Source organism: Bubalus kerabau, chromosome 15, assembly GCF_029407905.1.
Source record: "Bubalus kerabau isolate K-KA32 ecotype Philippines breed swamp buffalo chromosome 15, PCC_UOA_SB_1v2, whole genome shotgun sequence".
Lineage (NCBI taxonomy): Eukaryota > Metazoa > Chordata > Mammalia > Artiodactyla > Bovidae > Bubalus > Bubalus kerabau.
Window position 1 is genome coordinate 44,922,021 of NC_073638.1, and position 16,443 is coordinate 44,938,463.

Genomic DNA, 16,443 nt, shown 5'->3' on the forward strand with positions numbered 1-16,443 from the left:
TTTGCAGCATTGGTTTCATAGAGTTTGGTATATAAGCTGTTTAAAGTAGAGGGGACCCACAGCACCATATACTTTTGGGAGTCCTGAAATACTACACCTTAGGAGTAATTGCTACATCCTAGGAACAAGGTCAAGCCAGAAATAGATCATCCCCAGCAAAGCACAACACCCAACCTACACTGGAAACACCACCACTTTCTATTAGGATGCGCCTTTACGAATCATACTGTACCTGCAGACATCAGTCCTTTTTTTACCTGAATGACCTCTTTGGGCACTATGTTTTAATTTCCTTAAAGGGATCAAGCTAGTGCTTTATTTTCCTGCCAGAATAAAATTGAATACGTTATGGAAGAAGATTAGCTCATCTAGAACCTCTAAAATGTTAAAAAAAAAAAAAATCTATTCTTAATTGAAGGATAATTGCGTTACAATATTGTGTTGGTTTTTACAAAACATCAGCATGAATCAGCCATCGGTATACCTATGTTCTCTCCCTTTTGAACCTACCCTCCATCTCCCTCCCCATCCTAAACCTCGAGGTTGTTACAGAGCCCCAGTTTGAGTTCTCTGAGACATACAGCAAATTCCCATTGGCTATCTGTTTTTATGTATGGTTATGTATACATTTACATGTTACTCTCACCATACATCCCACCCTCTCCTTCCTCTCTCCTCCACCATGTCCATAAATCTGTTCTCTATGTCTGTGTGTCCATTATTGCCCTACAAGTAGGTTCATCAGTGCCATCTTATCAGTACCATCTTTCTAGATAAGTCATAGAGGATCTTGTGATGATTTACATCATAGGCTGTTCTGCCTATGTTTTTCTCTAAGAGTTTTATAATTTCTGATCTCAAATTTAGATCTTTAATCCATTTAGGGTTTATCTTTGTGTATGGTGTTAAGTAGAAATGGAGTTCTTAGAAGAACTGGAGTTCCTTAGAAGAAATAGAGTAGCCATTATAGTCAACAAAAGAGACCGAAATGCAGTACTTGGATGCAATCCCCAAAATGACAGAATGATCTCTGTTCATTTCCAATGCAAACAATTCAACATCATGGTAATCCAAGTCTATGCCCCAACCAGTAATGCTAAAGAAGCTGAGGTTGAATGGTTCTATGAAGACTTACAAGACCTTTTAGAACTAACACCCCAAAAAGATGTCCTTTTCATTATAGGGAACTGGAATGCAAAAGTAGGAAGTCAAAAAACACCTGGAGTAACAGGCCAATTTGGCCTTAGCATACAGAATGAAGCACGGCAAAGGCTAATAGGGTTTTGCCAAGAGAACGCACTGGTCATAGCAAACACCCTGTCCCAACGACACAAGAGAAGACTCTACACACGGACATCACCAGATGGTCAACACCAAAATCAGATTGATTATATTCTTTGCAGCCAAAGATGGAGAAGCTCTATTCAGTCAGCAAAAACAAGACCAAGAGCTGACTGTGGCTCAGATCATGAACTCCTTATTGCCAAATTCAGACTTAAATCGAAGAAAGTCAGAAAAACCACCAGACCATTCAGGTATGACCTAAATCAAATCCCGTATGGTTATACAGTGGAAGTAAGACATTGATTTAAGAGACTAGATCTGATAGAGTGCCTGATGAAATATGGATGGAGGTTTGTGACATTGTACAGGAGACAGGGATCAAGACCATCCCCAAAAAAAGAAATGCAAAAAAGCAAAATGGCTGTCTGAGGAGGCCTTACATATAGCTGTGAAAAGAAGAGAAGCAAAATGCAAAGGAGAAAAGGAAAGATACACCCATTTGAATGCAGAGTTCCAAAGAATAGCAAGGAGAGATAAGAAAGCCTTCCTCAGTGATCAGTGCAAAAAATAGAGGAAAACAATAGAATTGGAAAGACTAGACATCTCTTCAAGAAAATTAGATATACCAAGGGAACATTCCATGCAAAGATGGGCTCAATAAAGGACAGAAATAATATGGACTGAACAGAAGCAGAAGCTATTAAGAAGAGGTGACAAGAATACACAAAAGAACTATACAAAAAAGATCTTCATGACCCAGATAATCACACTGGTGTGATTACTCACCTAGAGCCAGACATCCTGGAATACGAGGTCAAGTGAGCCTTAAGAAGCATCACTACAAACAAAGCTGGCAGAGGTGATCGAATTCCAGTTGAGCTATTTCAAATCCTAAAAGATGATGCTGTGAAAGTGCTGCACTCAGTATGCCAGCAAATTTGGAAAACTCAACCGTGGCCAGAAGAACTGGAAAAAGTCAGTTTTCATTCCAATCCCAAAGAAAGGCAATTCCAAAGAATGTTCAAACTACCACACAATTGCACTCATCTCACACACTAGTAAAGTAATGCTCAATATTCTCCAAGCCAGGGTTCAACAGTATGTGAACTATGCACTTCCAGATGTTCAAGCTGGATTTAGAAAAGGCAGAGGAACCAGAGATCAAATTGCCAACATCCGTTGGATCATTGAAAAAGCAAGAGTTCCAGAAAAACATCTATTTCTGCTTTATTGACTATGCTAAAGCCTTTGACTGTGTGGATCACAACAGACTCTGGAAAATTCTTCAAGAGATGGGAATACCCGACCACCTTGAGAAATGGCTCCTGAGAAATCTGTGTGCAGGTCAGGAAGCAAAAATTAGAACTGGACATGGACCAATAGACTGGTTCCAAATCGGGAAAGGAATATGTCAAGGCAATGGCACCCCACTCCAGTACTCTTGCCTGGAAAATCCCATGGACGGAGGAGCATGGTGGGCTGCAGTCCACGGGGTCGCTAAGAGTCGGACACGACTGAGCGACTTCACTTTCACTTTTCACTTTCATGCATTGGAGGAGGAAATGGCATCCCACTCCAGTATTCTTGCCTTGAGAATCCCAGGGACAGGGGAGCCTGGTGGGCTGCCATCTGTGGGGTCGCACAGAGTTGGACACGACTGAAGCGACTTAGCAGCAGCAGCAGCAGCAAGGCTGTATATTGTCACCCTGCTTATTTAACTTCTATGCATAGTACACCACGAGCAACACTGGGCTGGATGAAGCACAAGCTGGAATCAAGATTGCCGGGAAAAATATCAATAACCTCAGTTATGCAGATGACACCACCCTTATGACAGAAAGTGAAGAACTAAAGAGCCTCTTGATGAAAGTGAAAGAGCAGAGTGAAAAAGTTGGCTTAAAACTCAACATTAAGAAAACTAAGATCATGGCATCTGGTCCTATCACTTCATGGCAAATAGATGGGGAAACAGTGGAAACAGTGTTTTTATTTTATTGTATTTTATTTTTGGGTGGCTCCAAAATCACTGCAAATGGTGACTGTGGCCATGAAATTAAAAGACGCTTGCTCCTTGGAAGAAAAGCTATGACAAACCTAGACAGGGTATTAAAAAGCAGAAACATTACTTTGCCAACAAAGGTCCATCTAGTCAAAGCTATGGTTTTTCCAGTGGTCATGTATGGACGTGAGAGTTGGACTATAAAGAAAGCTGTGCACTGAAGAACTGATGATTTTGAGCTGTGGTGTTGGAGAAGACTCATGAGAGTCCCTTGGACTGCAAGGAGATCCAACCAGTCCATTCTGAAGGATATCAGCCCTGGGTGTTCTTTGGAAGGAATGATGCTGAAGCTGAAACTCCAGTACTTTGGCCACCTCATGCAAAGAGTTGACTCTTTGGAAAAGACTCTGATGCTGGGAAAGATTGAAGGCAGGAGGAGAAGGGGACGACAGAGGATGAGATGGTTGGATGACATCACCAACTTGATGCGCATGAGTTTGAGTAAACTCTGGAAGTTGGTGATAGACAGGAAGGCATGGCGTGTTGCAGTCCATGGGGTGACGAAGAGTCGGACATGACTGAGCAACTGAGTTGAACTGACCTAGAATTCTACCTAAAATAGAAATCTCTCTCAAAAATGAGGGTTCAATAAAGATCATTTTATAATTTTTAAAAATCTACTAAAATTCATCACCAGCAAACTTGCCTTAAAAGAGAAAAAATGGTTTTTTAAAAGCAGTAGTAAAACTAATGTAAGGTTTAAAGAAAGGAGTGAAGGACACCAAAAGAATAAATATATAGGAACCTAGAGGAGGTACCGGAGAAGGCAATGGCACCCCACTCCAGTACTTTTGCCTAGAAAATCCCATGGCTGGAGGAGCCTGGTGGGCTGCAGTCCATGGGGTCACTAGAGTTGGACACAACTGAGCGACTTCACTTTCACTTTTCACTTTCATGCATTGGAGGAGGAAATGGCAACCCACTCCAGTGTTCTTGCCTGGAGAGTCCCAGGGATGGGGAAGCCTGGTGGGCTGCCATCTATGGGGTCGCACAGAGTCGGACACGACTGAAGCAACTTAGCAGGAGCAGCAGCAGAGGAGGTACCCTAGATGAGGGAATAGCTTTGAGAAATAATTAAGAAACTCAATTGACCTACATGGGTAGGTAGATAATGATACTGTCTTACCACTTCTATGGCCTCAGATTAAAACAGAAAAAAGAAAGAATATCCTCTTGTAGAACCTAAAATAGCAACTTTATTGAAGTATAATTTACATATGCACAATTTAGGTATACAGGTTGATGACTTTTGGCAAATGTATACACTTTTGAAACCACCAACTGAGTCACAATATACAATGATTTCCTCACCCCTAAGGAATTATCTCTTGCCCTTTTGCTTCCAGTCTTCTCCAACACTCCACTACAGATAAGTGTTTGTTGAGTCTCAGAAATGTCAGTAATTTCATAAATTCTAATCCACATCAGACGAACATCTTCCTGAAATTTATATAGACTGTCTTTAAATATCAGAACAATTCAGGATCTTTTACAGTTTCTCCAAGTTCAAATCCTGCCTTTTATTAATATGTAACAATCTACAACCCATAATAAGTAGGAAACTTCCCCAAAAAAATTATGCAGAGGATTTTTTTATTGTTCCCACAAGGGTGTCCTTGACTCTTAGTTTTGGGCACACTGTTTAGGAAAGACACTTTTTACCATTCCTGATATACTTTCCCCCACTTTTGGAGAGGCATCACTAGCATAACACTCCTGACATCTAAGCCTTTGCTTCTTCTTCCTCTAGGAATAAATTAGCTGATGGTAGGTTTTGAACAGAAAACTAGATATGCGATTGTATTCATTTGTAAGGGCAGTGGTACCAAAATACAATAAATGAGCTATCTTAAGCAACAAAATTAAGATTTAATTCTTAACAGAATTAAGGCTCGTTGGCAAAGACCAGGATTCTGGGAAAGACTGAAGCCAGGAGAAGGGAACAACAGAGGATGAGACGGTTGGATGGCATCACCAACTCGATGGACATGAGTTTGAGCAAGCTCCGGGAGTTGGTGATGGACAGGGAGGCCTGGTGTTGCAGTCCATGGGGTTGCAAAGAGTCGGCCATGACTGAGTGACTGAAATGACTAAGCAACATAAACATATTGTCTCACAATTCTGGAAGCTAGAAGTCCAAGATGACTGTGACAGGAGAGTTGGTTTCTTCCAAGCACTGGGGGATCTGCTCTGTGCTTCATGCTTAGCTTCTGGTGGTTTGCTGGCAATCGCTGAAGTTTCTTAACTTGTAGAAGCATACCCATATTTCTGCCTTTATCTCCACATGATGTTCTTTCTGTCTGTTATCTGTGTCCAAATTGTTCTTTTTAAAAGAAAGATAACAGTCATATTGGATTAGAGGCCCAGCCTGCTCCAATATGACTTCATCTTAATTACATCTGGAAGAACCTTGTTCCCACTCAAGATTATATTCTGAGGTACTGGTGGCTAGAATTCAACATATGAATTTTGGAGGGACACAGTTCAACCCATAACCATCTCAGCACTCCTTCTTCACCCTTTCTCTTGCGACTGAGCCTGGCTTCAGTGTTCTTGACTGCTCTTGGTCATGCCATAGCTGATGGGTAAAGGCCTAAACTCATTGGGGAGGTCTGTTTCCATTACTGCCAGTGACAGAGAAGGAAAGAGAGTCAAATTCTGGGATTCAGGACACAAAAATATATGTGTTCATACATATGTACCCCATTCTCTAATACAACTCTTTGATTCATACAGGTAATATTTTGCTTTCCCATATATCTTCTCTTTTTGTCATTTCCTTAGCTGATTTATAATTTCAGGGGAGAAGATGAATATCAACGTATATCCTCTCCAATAAAGACTGTAGCATTGCCACACCTCACTCCCTACATCTGGATGACTGCAGTGTTTGAATTCCCTTAGAGTGGAAAAGTGAAGGAAGCAATCTCTGCATGGATTTATCATAATCTATCAGGGAGTGTTTAAGGGTCTACCCAAAGAAACTTAGATAGGAAGAGGTCAATGTGTGATGCGTAGAAGAAAAGGGATGGAGGGGGGAGCTGACCATTTTGATGGGTGTGCAGTGAGGATCACCCCAAATTTGTTGGAGTACTAAACTTCAGAAAGATTTATCATTATCATTTATTGAGGAAGGAACATAGGAGAATAAACAGTTTTGCAAAGATGTCAGTGAGGGAACACTGTTTGAGAGTCTTGGAGAATAGGCCAGTGAAGAAGTTCGTTGATCCTCCAAGGAAGGTTGTATTCGGAGATAGGGACACTGCCACATAGAATTTGTCTGACATTATTAATATGCTATAAATAAAATACATTAGCTAAAATATTAATCATAATCATCATGAAAGGTATATAGGAGGAAGGGAATTGGTTCAGAGGCAGCTACCATAACCAAACTAGATCATAAGCACTTTGGAAAAAGGCAATGGAAGTAGTGACAGTGGACAACTCCTTAAGTAATGGTACAAAATAGGTGGCAGATATTCTTTGCCTAAACCATGATTTCATATCTCCTATCTATCAGCTGTTGTTAAAGTCCCAACAACCCAGTCTCCCACTCCAAGGAAATGTCAGTGTCCAAAATCTCACTCTAGTAGCCATCTGCTAAGACGGGCTGTGAGAGGAGTCAGCTGAAATTTATAGAGTTTCTTCTGTGCTGTCTAGGTTGGATTTCTTAATTGTCAAACAGAGGATTCATGATCTTTTCTCTGGCTCAAGTAAAGTAAAAATAAACAAAAGCTTTTCTGAGACACTAACAATGTTTCCAAAAGTTGAATTATTCCTTTACCAAGGCAGGGCAGTACCTTTAAGGGTGTACCCTGAACTGCTGACTTGTCAATATTATTGTCTATTACATGCTGTTGATGAGAAGTTTCTTTTCCAAATGATATTTTACAAGATGGTATACAATTAAATTTGATCATTGAGGCCTCTCTAGATTTAAATAGGATTATATAATTGGCAAGGGGGATTTTAAATAGAAATTATTTTTCAAAGGTGTTCTCAGCTTGAAGATTCCATATTTAGTTTTAACAAAGCAAACACAAATAGCTGTGAAAAGAAGAGAAGCGAAAGGCAAAGGAAAAAAGGAAAGATATAAACATCTTAATGCAGAGTTCCAAAGAATAGCAAGGAGAGATAAGAAAGCCTTCTTCAGCGATCATTGCAAAGAAATAGAGGAAAACAACAGAATGGGAAAAACTAGAGATCTCTTCAAGAAAATTAGAGATACCAAGGGAACATTTCATGCAAAGATGGGCTCAATAAAGGACAGAAATGGTATGGACCTAACAAAAGCAGAAGATATTGAGAAGAGGTGGCAAGAATACACAGAAGAACTGTACAAAATAGATCTTCACGACCCAGATAATCACGATGGTGTGATCACTCACCTAGAGCCAGACATCGTGGAATGTGAAGTCAAGTGGGCCTTAGAAAGCATCACTATGAAAAAAGCTAGTGGATGTGATGGAATTCCAGTGGAGCTATTTCAAATCCTAAATGATGATGCTGTGAAAGTGCTGCACTCAATATGCCAGCAAATTTGGAAAACTCAGCAGTGGCCACAGGACTGGAAAAGGTCAGTTTTCATTCCAGTCCCAAAGAAAGACAATGCCAAAGAATGCTCAAACTACCACACAATTGCACTCATTTCACATGCTAGTAAAGTAATGCTCAAAATTCTCCAATAGGCGAACCGTGAACTTCCAGATGTTCCAGCTGGTTTTAGAAAAGGCAGAGGAACCAGAGATCAAATTGCCAACATCTGCTGGATCATGGAAAAAGCAAGAGAGTTCCAGAAAAATGTCTATTTCTGCTTTATTGACTATGCCAAAGCCTTGGACTGTGTGGATCACAATAAACTGTGGGAAATTCTTCAAGAGATGGGAATACCAGACCACCTGATCTGCCTCTTGAGAAATCTGTATGCAGGTCAGGAAGCAACAGTTAGAACTGGACATGGAACAACAGACTGGTTCCAAATAGGAAAAGGAGTATGTCAAGGCTGTATATTGTCACGTTGCTTATTTAACTTATATGCAGAGTACATCATGAGAAATGCTGGGCTGGAAGAAGCACAAGCTGGAATCAAGATTGCCAGGAGAAATATCAATAACCTCAGATATGCAGATGACACCACCCTTATGGCAGAAAGTGAAGAGGAACCAAAAAGCCTCTTGATGAAAGTGAAAGTGGAGAGTGAAAAAATTGGCTTAAAGCTCCACATTCAGAAAACGAAGACCATGGCATCTGGTCCCATCAGATCGGATCAGATCAGTAGCTCAGTCATGTCTGACTCTTTGTGACCCCATGAATCCCAGCACATCAGGCCTCCCTGTCCATCACCAACTCCCGGAGTTCACTCAGACTCACGTCCATCGAGTCAGTGATGCCATCCAGCCATCTCATCCTCTGCTGTCCCCTTCTCCTCCTGCCCCCAATCCCTCCCAGCATCAGGGTCTTTTCCAGTGAATCAACTCTTCACATGAGGTGGCCAAAGTATTGGAGTTTCGGCTTTAGCATCATTCCTTCCAAAGAAATCCCAGGGCTGATCTCCTTCAGAATGGACTGGTTGGATCTCCCTGCAGTCCAAGGGACTCTCAAGGGTCTTCTCCAACACCACAGTTTAAAAGCATCAATTCTTCGGTGCTCAGCTTTCTTCACAGGCCAACTCTCGCATCTATACGTGACCACTGGAAAAACCATAGCCTTGACTAGACAGACCTTTGTTGGCAAAATAATGTCTCTGCTTTTGAATATGCTATCTAGGTTGGTCATAACTTTCTTTCCAAGGAGTGAGCGTCTTTTAATTTCATGGCTGCAGTCACCATCCTTAGTGATTTTGGAGCCCAGAAAAATAAAGTCTGACACTGTTTCCACTCTTTTGCCATCTATTTCCCATGAAGTGGTGGGACCACATTCCATGATCTTCATTTTCTGAATGTTGAGCTTTAAGCCAACTTTTTCACTCTCCACTTTGACTTTCATCAAGAGGCTTTTGAGTTCCTCTTTACTTTCTGCCATAAGGGTGGTGTCATCTGCATATCTGAGGTTACTGATATTTCTCCCAGCAATCTTGATTCCAGCTTATGTTTCTTCCAGTCCAGCGTTTCTCATGATGTACTCTGCATATAAGTTAAATAAACAGGGTGACAATATACAGCCTTGACGAACTCCTTTTCCTATTTGGAACCAGTCTGTTGTTCCATGTCCAGTTCTAACTGTTGCTTCCTGACCTGCATACAAATTTCTCAAGAGGCAGATCAGGTGGTCTGGTATTCCCATCTCTTGAAGAATTTCCCACAGTTTATTGTGATCCACACAGTCCAAGGCTTTGGCATAGTCAATAAAGCAGAAATAGATGTTTTTCTGGAACTCTCTTGCTTTTTCTATGATCCAGCAGATGTTGGCAATTTGATCTGTGGTTCCTCTGCCTTTTCTAAAACCAGCTTGAACATCAGGAAGTTCACAGTTCACATATTGCTGAAGCCTAGCTTGGAGAATTTTGAGCATTACTTTACTAGCGTGTGAGATGAGTGCAATTGTGCGGTAGTTTGAGCATTCTTTGGCATTGTCTTTCTTTGGGATTGGAATGAAAACTGACCTTTTCCAGTCCTGTGGCCACTGCTGAGTTTTCCAAATTTGCTGGTCCCATCACTTCATGGTAAATAGATGGGGAAAAAGTGGAAACAGTGTCAGACCTTATTTTTGGGGGCTCCAAAATCACTGCAAATGGTGAGTACAGCTATGAAATTAAAAGACGCTTACTCCTTGGAAAGAAAGTTATGACCAACCTAGATAGCATATTCAAAAGCAGAGACATTACTTTGCCAAGGTCTGTCTAGTCAAGGCTATGGTTTTTCCAGTGGTCACATATAGTTGTGAGAGTTGGCCTGTGAAGAAAGCTGAGCACCGAAGAATTGATGCTTTTAAACTGTGGTGTTGGAGAAGACTCTTGAGAGTCCCTTGGACTGCAAGGACATCCAACCAGTCCATTCTAAAGGAGATCAGTCCTGGGTGTTCTTTGGAAGGAATAATGCTAACGCTGAAACTCCAGTACTTTGGCCAAAAATGCAAAGAGTTGACTCATTGGAAAAGACTCTGATGCTGGGAGGGATTGGGGGCAGGAGGAAAAGGGACGACAGAGGATGAGATGGCTGGATGGCATCACCGACTCGATGTACATGAGTTGAGTGAACTCTGGGAGTTGGTGATGGACAGGGAGGCCTGGCATGCTGCAATTCGTGGGGTCACAAAGAGTCGGACACGACTGAGCGACTGAACTGAACTGAAGCAAACACACATTTTAGTGATACACTTAACTTTATACATGGTCTTTTATATTTACAGAAGCTTATCACTATAAAAGCAATAAAGTTAGTGATGTATGTATGTGTATGTATGTTAGTCACTCAGTCATGATAAGTATCAATAAAAATATCCAGCAAAAATATCCCCCAAATGAATAGTTTGTTATGTATAGTTTTATATCTGATTTAATTCAGAAAAACCAGTGTACTCTGGCCACTAGTTTTCTCATAGCCTCTTTCACCTCCTTGTTCCTCAGACTGTAGATGAGTGGGTTCAACATGGGGACCACCACCGTGTAGATTACAGATGCCACTTTGACCTGATCAGCTGAATAGTTTGATTTGGGCATCACATAAACAAATAAAACTGTCCCATAAAACAAAGTGACTGCAGTGAGGTGGGAGGTGCAGGTCGAGAAGGCCTTCTTCCTCCCCTCAGTGGAGTGCATCTTCAGGATTGAGTGGAGGATGTAGCTGTAGGACACAATTATGGTAAACAGTGTGCTGATGAGGACTGATGCTGAGGAGATGGCTGGAGATATCTCAGCAATATAAACATGGCCACAAGAAAGCTTCAAGAGTGGGAAGAGGTCACAGAAAAAATGATTGATTTTATTTGGTCCACAGAAGGAGAGATTCATCAAACAGGCAGTAAATGATGAAGCATTCATACAACCACCCAAGTAGGAGGCCCCCAACAGGAAGAAGCAGACCACTGGGGACATCTGGGTGGAGTAGAGCAGGGGAGAACAAATGGCCACGTAGCGATCATAGGCCATGGTGGCCAGCAGGAAGCACTCGGTAGTCCCAAAGGCAACATCAGAGGCAAGCTGGACTATACAACCAGTGATTGGGATGGCAGTTCTCTCTTTTAAGAAACTCATCAGCATAATCGGTGTAACTGATGTGGAATACCCAATGTCCACAAAGGCTAAATGGCTAAGGAAAAGGTACATAGGCGTGTGAAGCTGTGGGCTACTTCGGATTAAGATGATTATGCTGATGTTTCCCACTATGGTAACTATGTAAACTCCTAGAAAAATCACAAAGAAGATGGCACATAGTGTCACATTATCCGTTAATCCCAAAATAATGAACTCTGTCAATGTTGTACGGTTTGCAGCCTCCATCTATTTATTTAACAGTGCCTATTGAAATCAGAACCAGAGGAGATTAAATTGACTGGAATGACCCTACATTTTATATGCATACCTAAGCATAACCTAAATATAATCTTATACATATTTCAAATGATAAATTTGCCTTATTTACAGAGTACTTTGTGCACATAAGCTTTCTTTTCAGTTTCGATGCAAATATTAAAATTGAAGCCTCAGTTACCTTAGGAGTCAGATATTTTATTCCTATGTGTATACCATGGAATAAGTCTTACCTGTGTGCAAGGGAGATATGCAAAGGAATGCTTATAGCAATATTGATTGCAATAACATGAACTGTAAATAACATGAATGTTTATAGAAAGAGCAGATCTTGATATTTCAGCCCCATCCCAAATATACCTCTAGTCAGTAATCTCTGTCTTAGTAAATGCTGTCTCTGTTTAACCACTGATCAGGCCAAAAAATACGATATTAACTTTGACATCTCTTTCTTACTTGACCTTTTTCCTGGAATAAAAAAAAATTTGATAGCAAGGGCTAAAAGGTGTCCATGTTCAAGATGAAAAATGGAAGTAGAACTTTTACTGTTGTGAGCAAAACCGCCTGGATGTTTTGCAAAATCATCCAGGACTTAACTTCTATACCATACCTTTTTATACTTATGGGACTGTATGAAGCAACGTGAAGAGTCTAGATATTTTTATCTAGACTTTTTTTATGGGCAAGGATTAAATGCAAGAAAACTGAAAGATTTGGGAACTTGGATTAGTTATGTTTTGGTTTCTTCAGTTCTGTTAAGCAACTACAGAGAAATAAGAAGCAGGGGCATATGATGAGGATGAGAGGAAAGGGTAGTTAGGGAGGTAGAGACAAAGTGAAGAAAGCTAGGAAACTGGACTGAAAGATTAGCACTTCAGAATATTGCTCCCTTAGTTCAAAATATATCACACAGATCAAGGGCAGGTGAGAATGTATTAATTACCTTCAGTCATTTCCATGACTCCTCTAATTTAATGATCAACATACTCTTATTAATAATTTATTTTTTAAAGAACCTCTATCTCAAGGATTAAGAAAACATATAAGCTATGATAAACCTAGACAGTGTATTAAAAAGCAGAGACATAAATTTGCTTACAAAGGTCCATATAGTGAAAGCTATGATTTTTCCAGTAGTCATCTATGGATGTGAGAGTTGGACCATAAAGAAGGTTGAGAGCCAAAGAACTGATGCTTTAGAACTGTGGTGCTGGAGAAGACTGAGAGTCCCTTGCACTGAAAGGAGATCAAACCAGTCAATCCTAAAGGAAATCAGTCCTGAATATTCATTGAAAGGACTGATGCTGAAGCTCCAGCTTCAATATTTTGCCCACCTGATGTAAAGAGCTGACTCATTGGAAAAGATCATGATGCTGGGAAAGATTGAAGGCAGGAGGAGAAGGGGGTGAGAGAGGATGAGATGATTGGATGGCATCAACAACTTAATGGACATGAGTTTGAGCAAATTCTGGGAGATAGTGAAGGACAGGGAAACCTGGAGTGCTGTGGTCCATAGGGTCACAGAGTCAGACAACGTAACAACTGAACAAAAACAAGAAAACGTATATACATACCATCAGCAACCACAAACATTTTACTCAGTGTTACATGTGAATCATGACAATGACATGTTATAGTATGAGTAGTACCAAGATTACGTACACGTGAAGTGTTGATTGCTCAGTTGCACCTGACTCTTTGCAACTCCATGAACTGTAGCCCACCAGGTTCCTCTGTCCATGAAATTCTCTAGACAAGAATACCGGCTGCTGCTGCTGCTGCTGCAAAGTTGCTTCAGACGTGTCCGACTCTGTGCGACCCCATAGACGGCAGCCCACCAGGCTCCCCTGTCCCTGGGATTCTCCAGGCAAGAACACTGGAGTGGGTTGCCATTTCCTTCTCCAATGCATGAAAGTGGAGTGGGTACCAATTCCCTTCTCCAGGGGATCTTCCCAATCCAGGAGTCAAATCTGGGTCTCCCACATTGCAGGCAGATTCTTGACTGAACCACCAGGGAAGGATTATGTAAATGAATGATCAAATTCTGGCCATTTAACTAGACAAAGACCCAAACCTGAAGTGAATTGTATATGTTTAAAGAAAATAGATGTATGAAAGACACAAACGTTTTGAAAGTTAGATATGAGTGCCAGTGTGGAAGGCAAAGTGACATGCAGAATACCATGGACTTTGGAGCCATGCAGACCTAGGATTTGTTTCTAGCTCCACCTCTATCTATTAAATCATAGGCAAGTTATAAGAAATGTTTGCTCTTCTGTTTCCTTACTTGTGAAAATGAGAAAATAATACATACCTCATGAGATTCTTAGGTTAAACCACATGATATTGGTGATTATTCATAGCACTGTTTATACAACAAATAAATGCTCAATTACTAATAATTGACCTGAAATAAATAACTTGTAATTTCTGATACATAGAAGAGAATCAAATATTTCTGTGTTCTTAAAAAGGAACAAGTATGCACTAGTGATACATCCACTGCAACCCTAGAGATAGTCTTCAAGGATCTGTTGCTGTACAGCAAGGCATATTTAGGTGAGGTTGGTGTCATTTGGGATAAGGCCCAAATCACCTATGCCACTTGTAATTACTAATTAATTACTTCACTTCTTTTGGAAATCTACTTTGAGAATCCATTGGGATAGAGAAATTATAGGTATATATCTACTGGGACAGAGAAATATTGTGTAAACATAATTATGTAAAAATGTATGAATAAAATATTTTCTCAATACCTTCAGATTCTATTTATTTTTTGGTTAAATGGAAAAAAAGAAAATTTTGATTTCATTAAATTGAAAAACATAACATTTTACTATCCTTGAAGTTGATTATTAGATCAACATGACTAATACGGTTATGACAATTTGTGGTTCTGAAATGCGGCTATATTCAGTGGTCCAGATTTTCATACCACCTGTGTTTAGAGATAATTTGGGTTTGTTAGTACAATTTAGTTTACAAACATACATCTAATGGAATTGGAATATTGTTATCAACATAAAAATTGACACACATTTTTAAAAATCATATGAGTTTTCCACATGTATTATAGGTTTATACTAGGGCACTTGAGATACACACCAGGCTTGTTGGCAGTAGACACTGCTGCTGCTGCTAAGTCGCTTCAGTCGTGTCTGACTCTGTGCACCCCTATGGACAGCAGCCCTCCAGGGTCCTCTGTCCACAGGATTCTCCAGGCAAGAATACTGGAATGGGTTGCCATTTCCTTCTCCTGGCAGTAGACATTGCTCACATGCAAAGTCTTCTCTCTCCCCATTGACCTACCAACACGTGTGCTTTCTAATAGAAAATGAAGTTCACACTAACATTTTTCTTATCACTCTGCCACATTTTCTTATCACAGCTGCCACACTGACTAGCAGGTTGTCCAGGATACATGGCCACAGTTGATTCTGGCTGTGTTCTTAGATCATGGCCATATAGCTGAACATTCTCTAGCTTGAAGATCAGGTTCCTTTGATTTGGGGCTTGAAGAAACTTATAGATCAATAACCTTCAGAACAAAGGTAAGCCTGATAACCTACATTAGGAGGCTCTAACAGCTCAAACACCTCTACTCCAACAAGTTAGGAAATGGACATGCAGCAAGGTTCCATCTGTCCTAGAAAGACATACCTCCATTAGGCATTAAGAAAGCCCAACTATGGCTGATAAAAGATACAAAAACCTTCCAGATGACATCTGGAAGAATTAAATTCCCTTCACCCCTGCCTTCCTCCTAATATTTTGTTCACATCACTTGATTAATATCCATTATAGTTGAAGACCTTACTCTGTCCCTAAAGTGACAATGCAATGTCTTTGGCTAATTATTTTTGTATCCCTCTTTGATGATGCAGTGTTGGGAATATTGTTGTTCTTGTTAAGTCACTCAGTAGTGTCCTACTGTTTGCAACCCTATGGACTGCAGCACACCAGGCTTCCATGTCCTTCACCATCTCCTGGAGTTTGCTCAAACTCATGTCCATCAAGTTGGTGATGCCATCCAACCGTCTCATCCTCTGTCGTCCCCTTCTCCCTCTGCCTTCAATCCTTCCCGGCACCAGAGTGTTTTCCAATGAGTCAGCTGTTCACACCAGGTGGCCCAAGTATTGGCGCTTCAGCTTCAGCATAAGCCCTTTCAATGAATATTCAGGGTTGATTTGCTTTAGGATTGACTGGTTTGATCTCCTTGCTGTCCAACTGAATCTTAAGAGTCTTCTGCAGCACCAGAGTTCAAAGGCACCAATTCCTTGGCATTCAGCCTTTTTTATTCTCTAGCTTTCACATCTGTATATGACTATTGGAAAAACCATATCTTTGATGATATGGACCTTCTTTGGCAAAGTAATGTCTCTTTTTTTTTAATGCTGTCTAGGTTGGTCATCTGCATATAGATGTTTTTCTGGAACTCTCTTGCTTTTTCCATGATCCAGCGGATGTTGGGAATTGGATCTCTGGTTCCTCTGCCTTTTCTAAAACCAGCTTGAACATCAGGAAGTTCACGGTTCACATATTGCTGAAGCCTGGCTTGGTGAATTTTGAGCATTACTTTACTAGTGTGTGAGATGAGTGCAATTGTGCGGTAGTTTGAGCATTCTTT

At 40.6% G+C, this 16,443-nt stretch overlaps 1 protein-coding gene across 1 annotated transcript; it reads right to left on the bottom strand.

Annotated features, from left to right (window-relative positions):
- Window positions 1-10,844: 10,844 nt before the first annotated feature.
- Window positions 10,845-11,783, bottom strand: LOC129629007 (olfactory receptor 481). The gene has a single exon (XM_055548747.1). The coding sequence runs from the start codon at window positions 11,781-11,783 to the stop codon at window positions 10,845-10,847; it is 939 nt and encodes a 312-aa protein (XP_055404722.1).
- Between the last annotated feature and the right edge of the window lie 4,660 nt (window positions 11,784-16,443).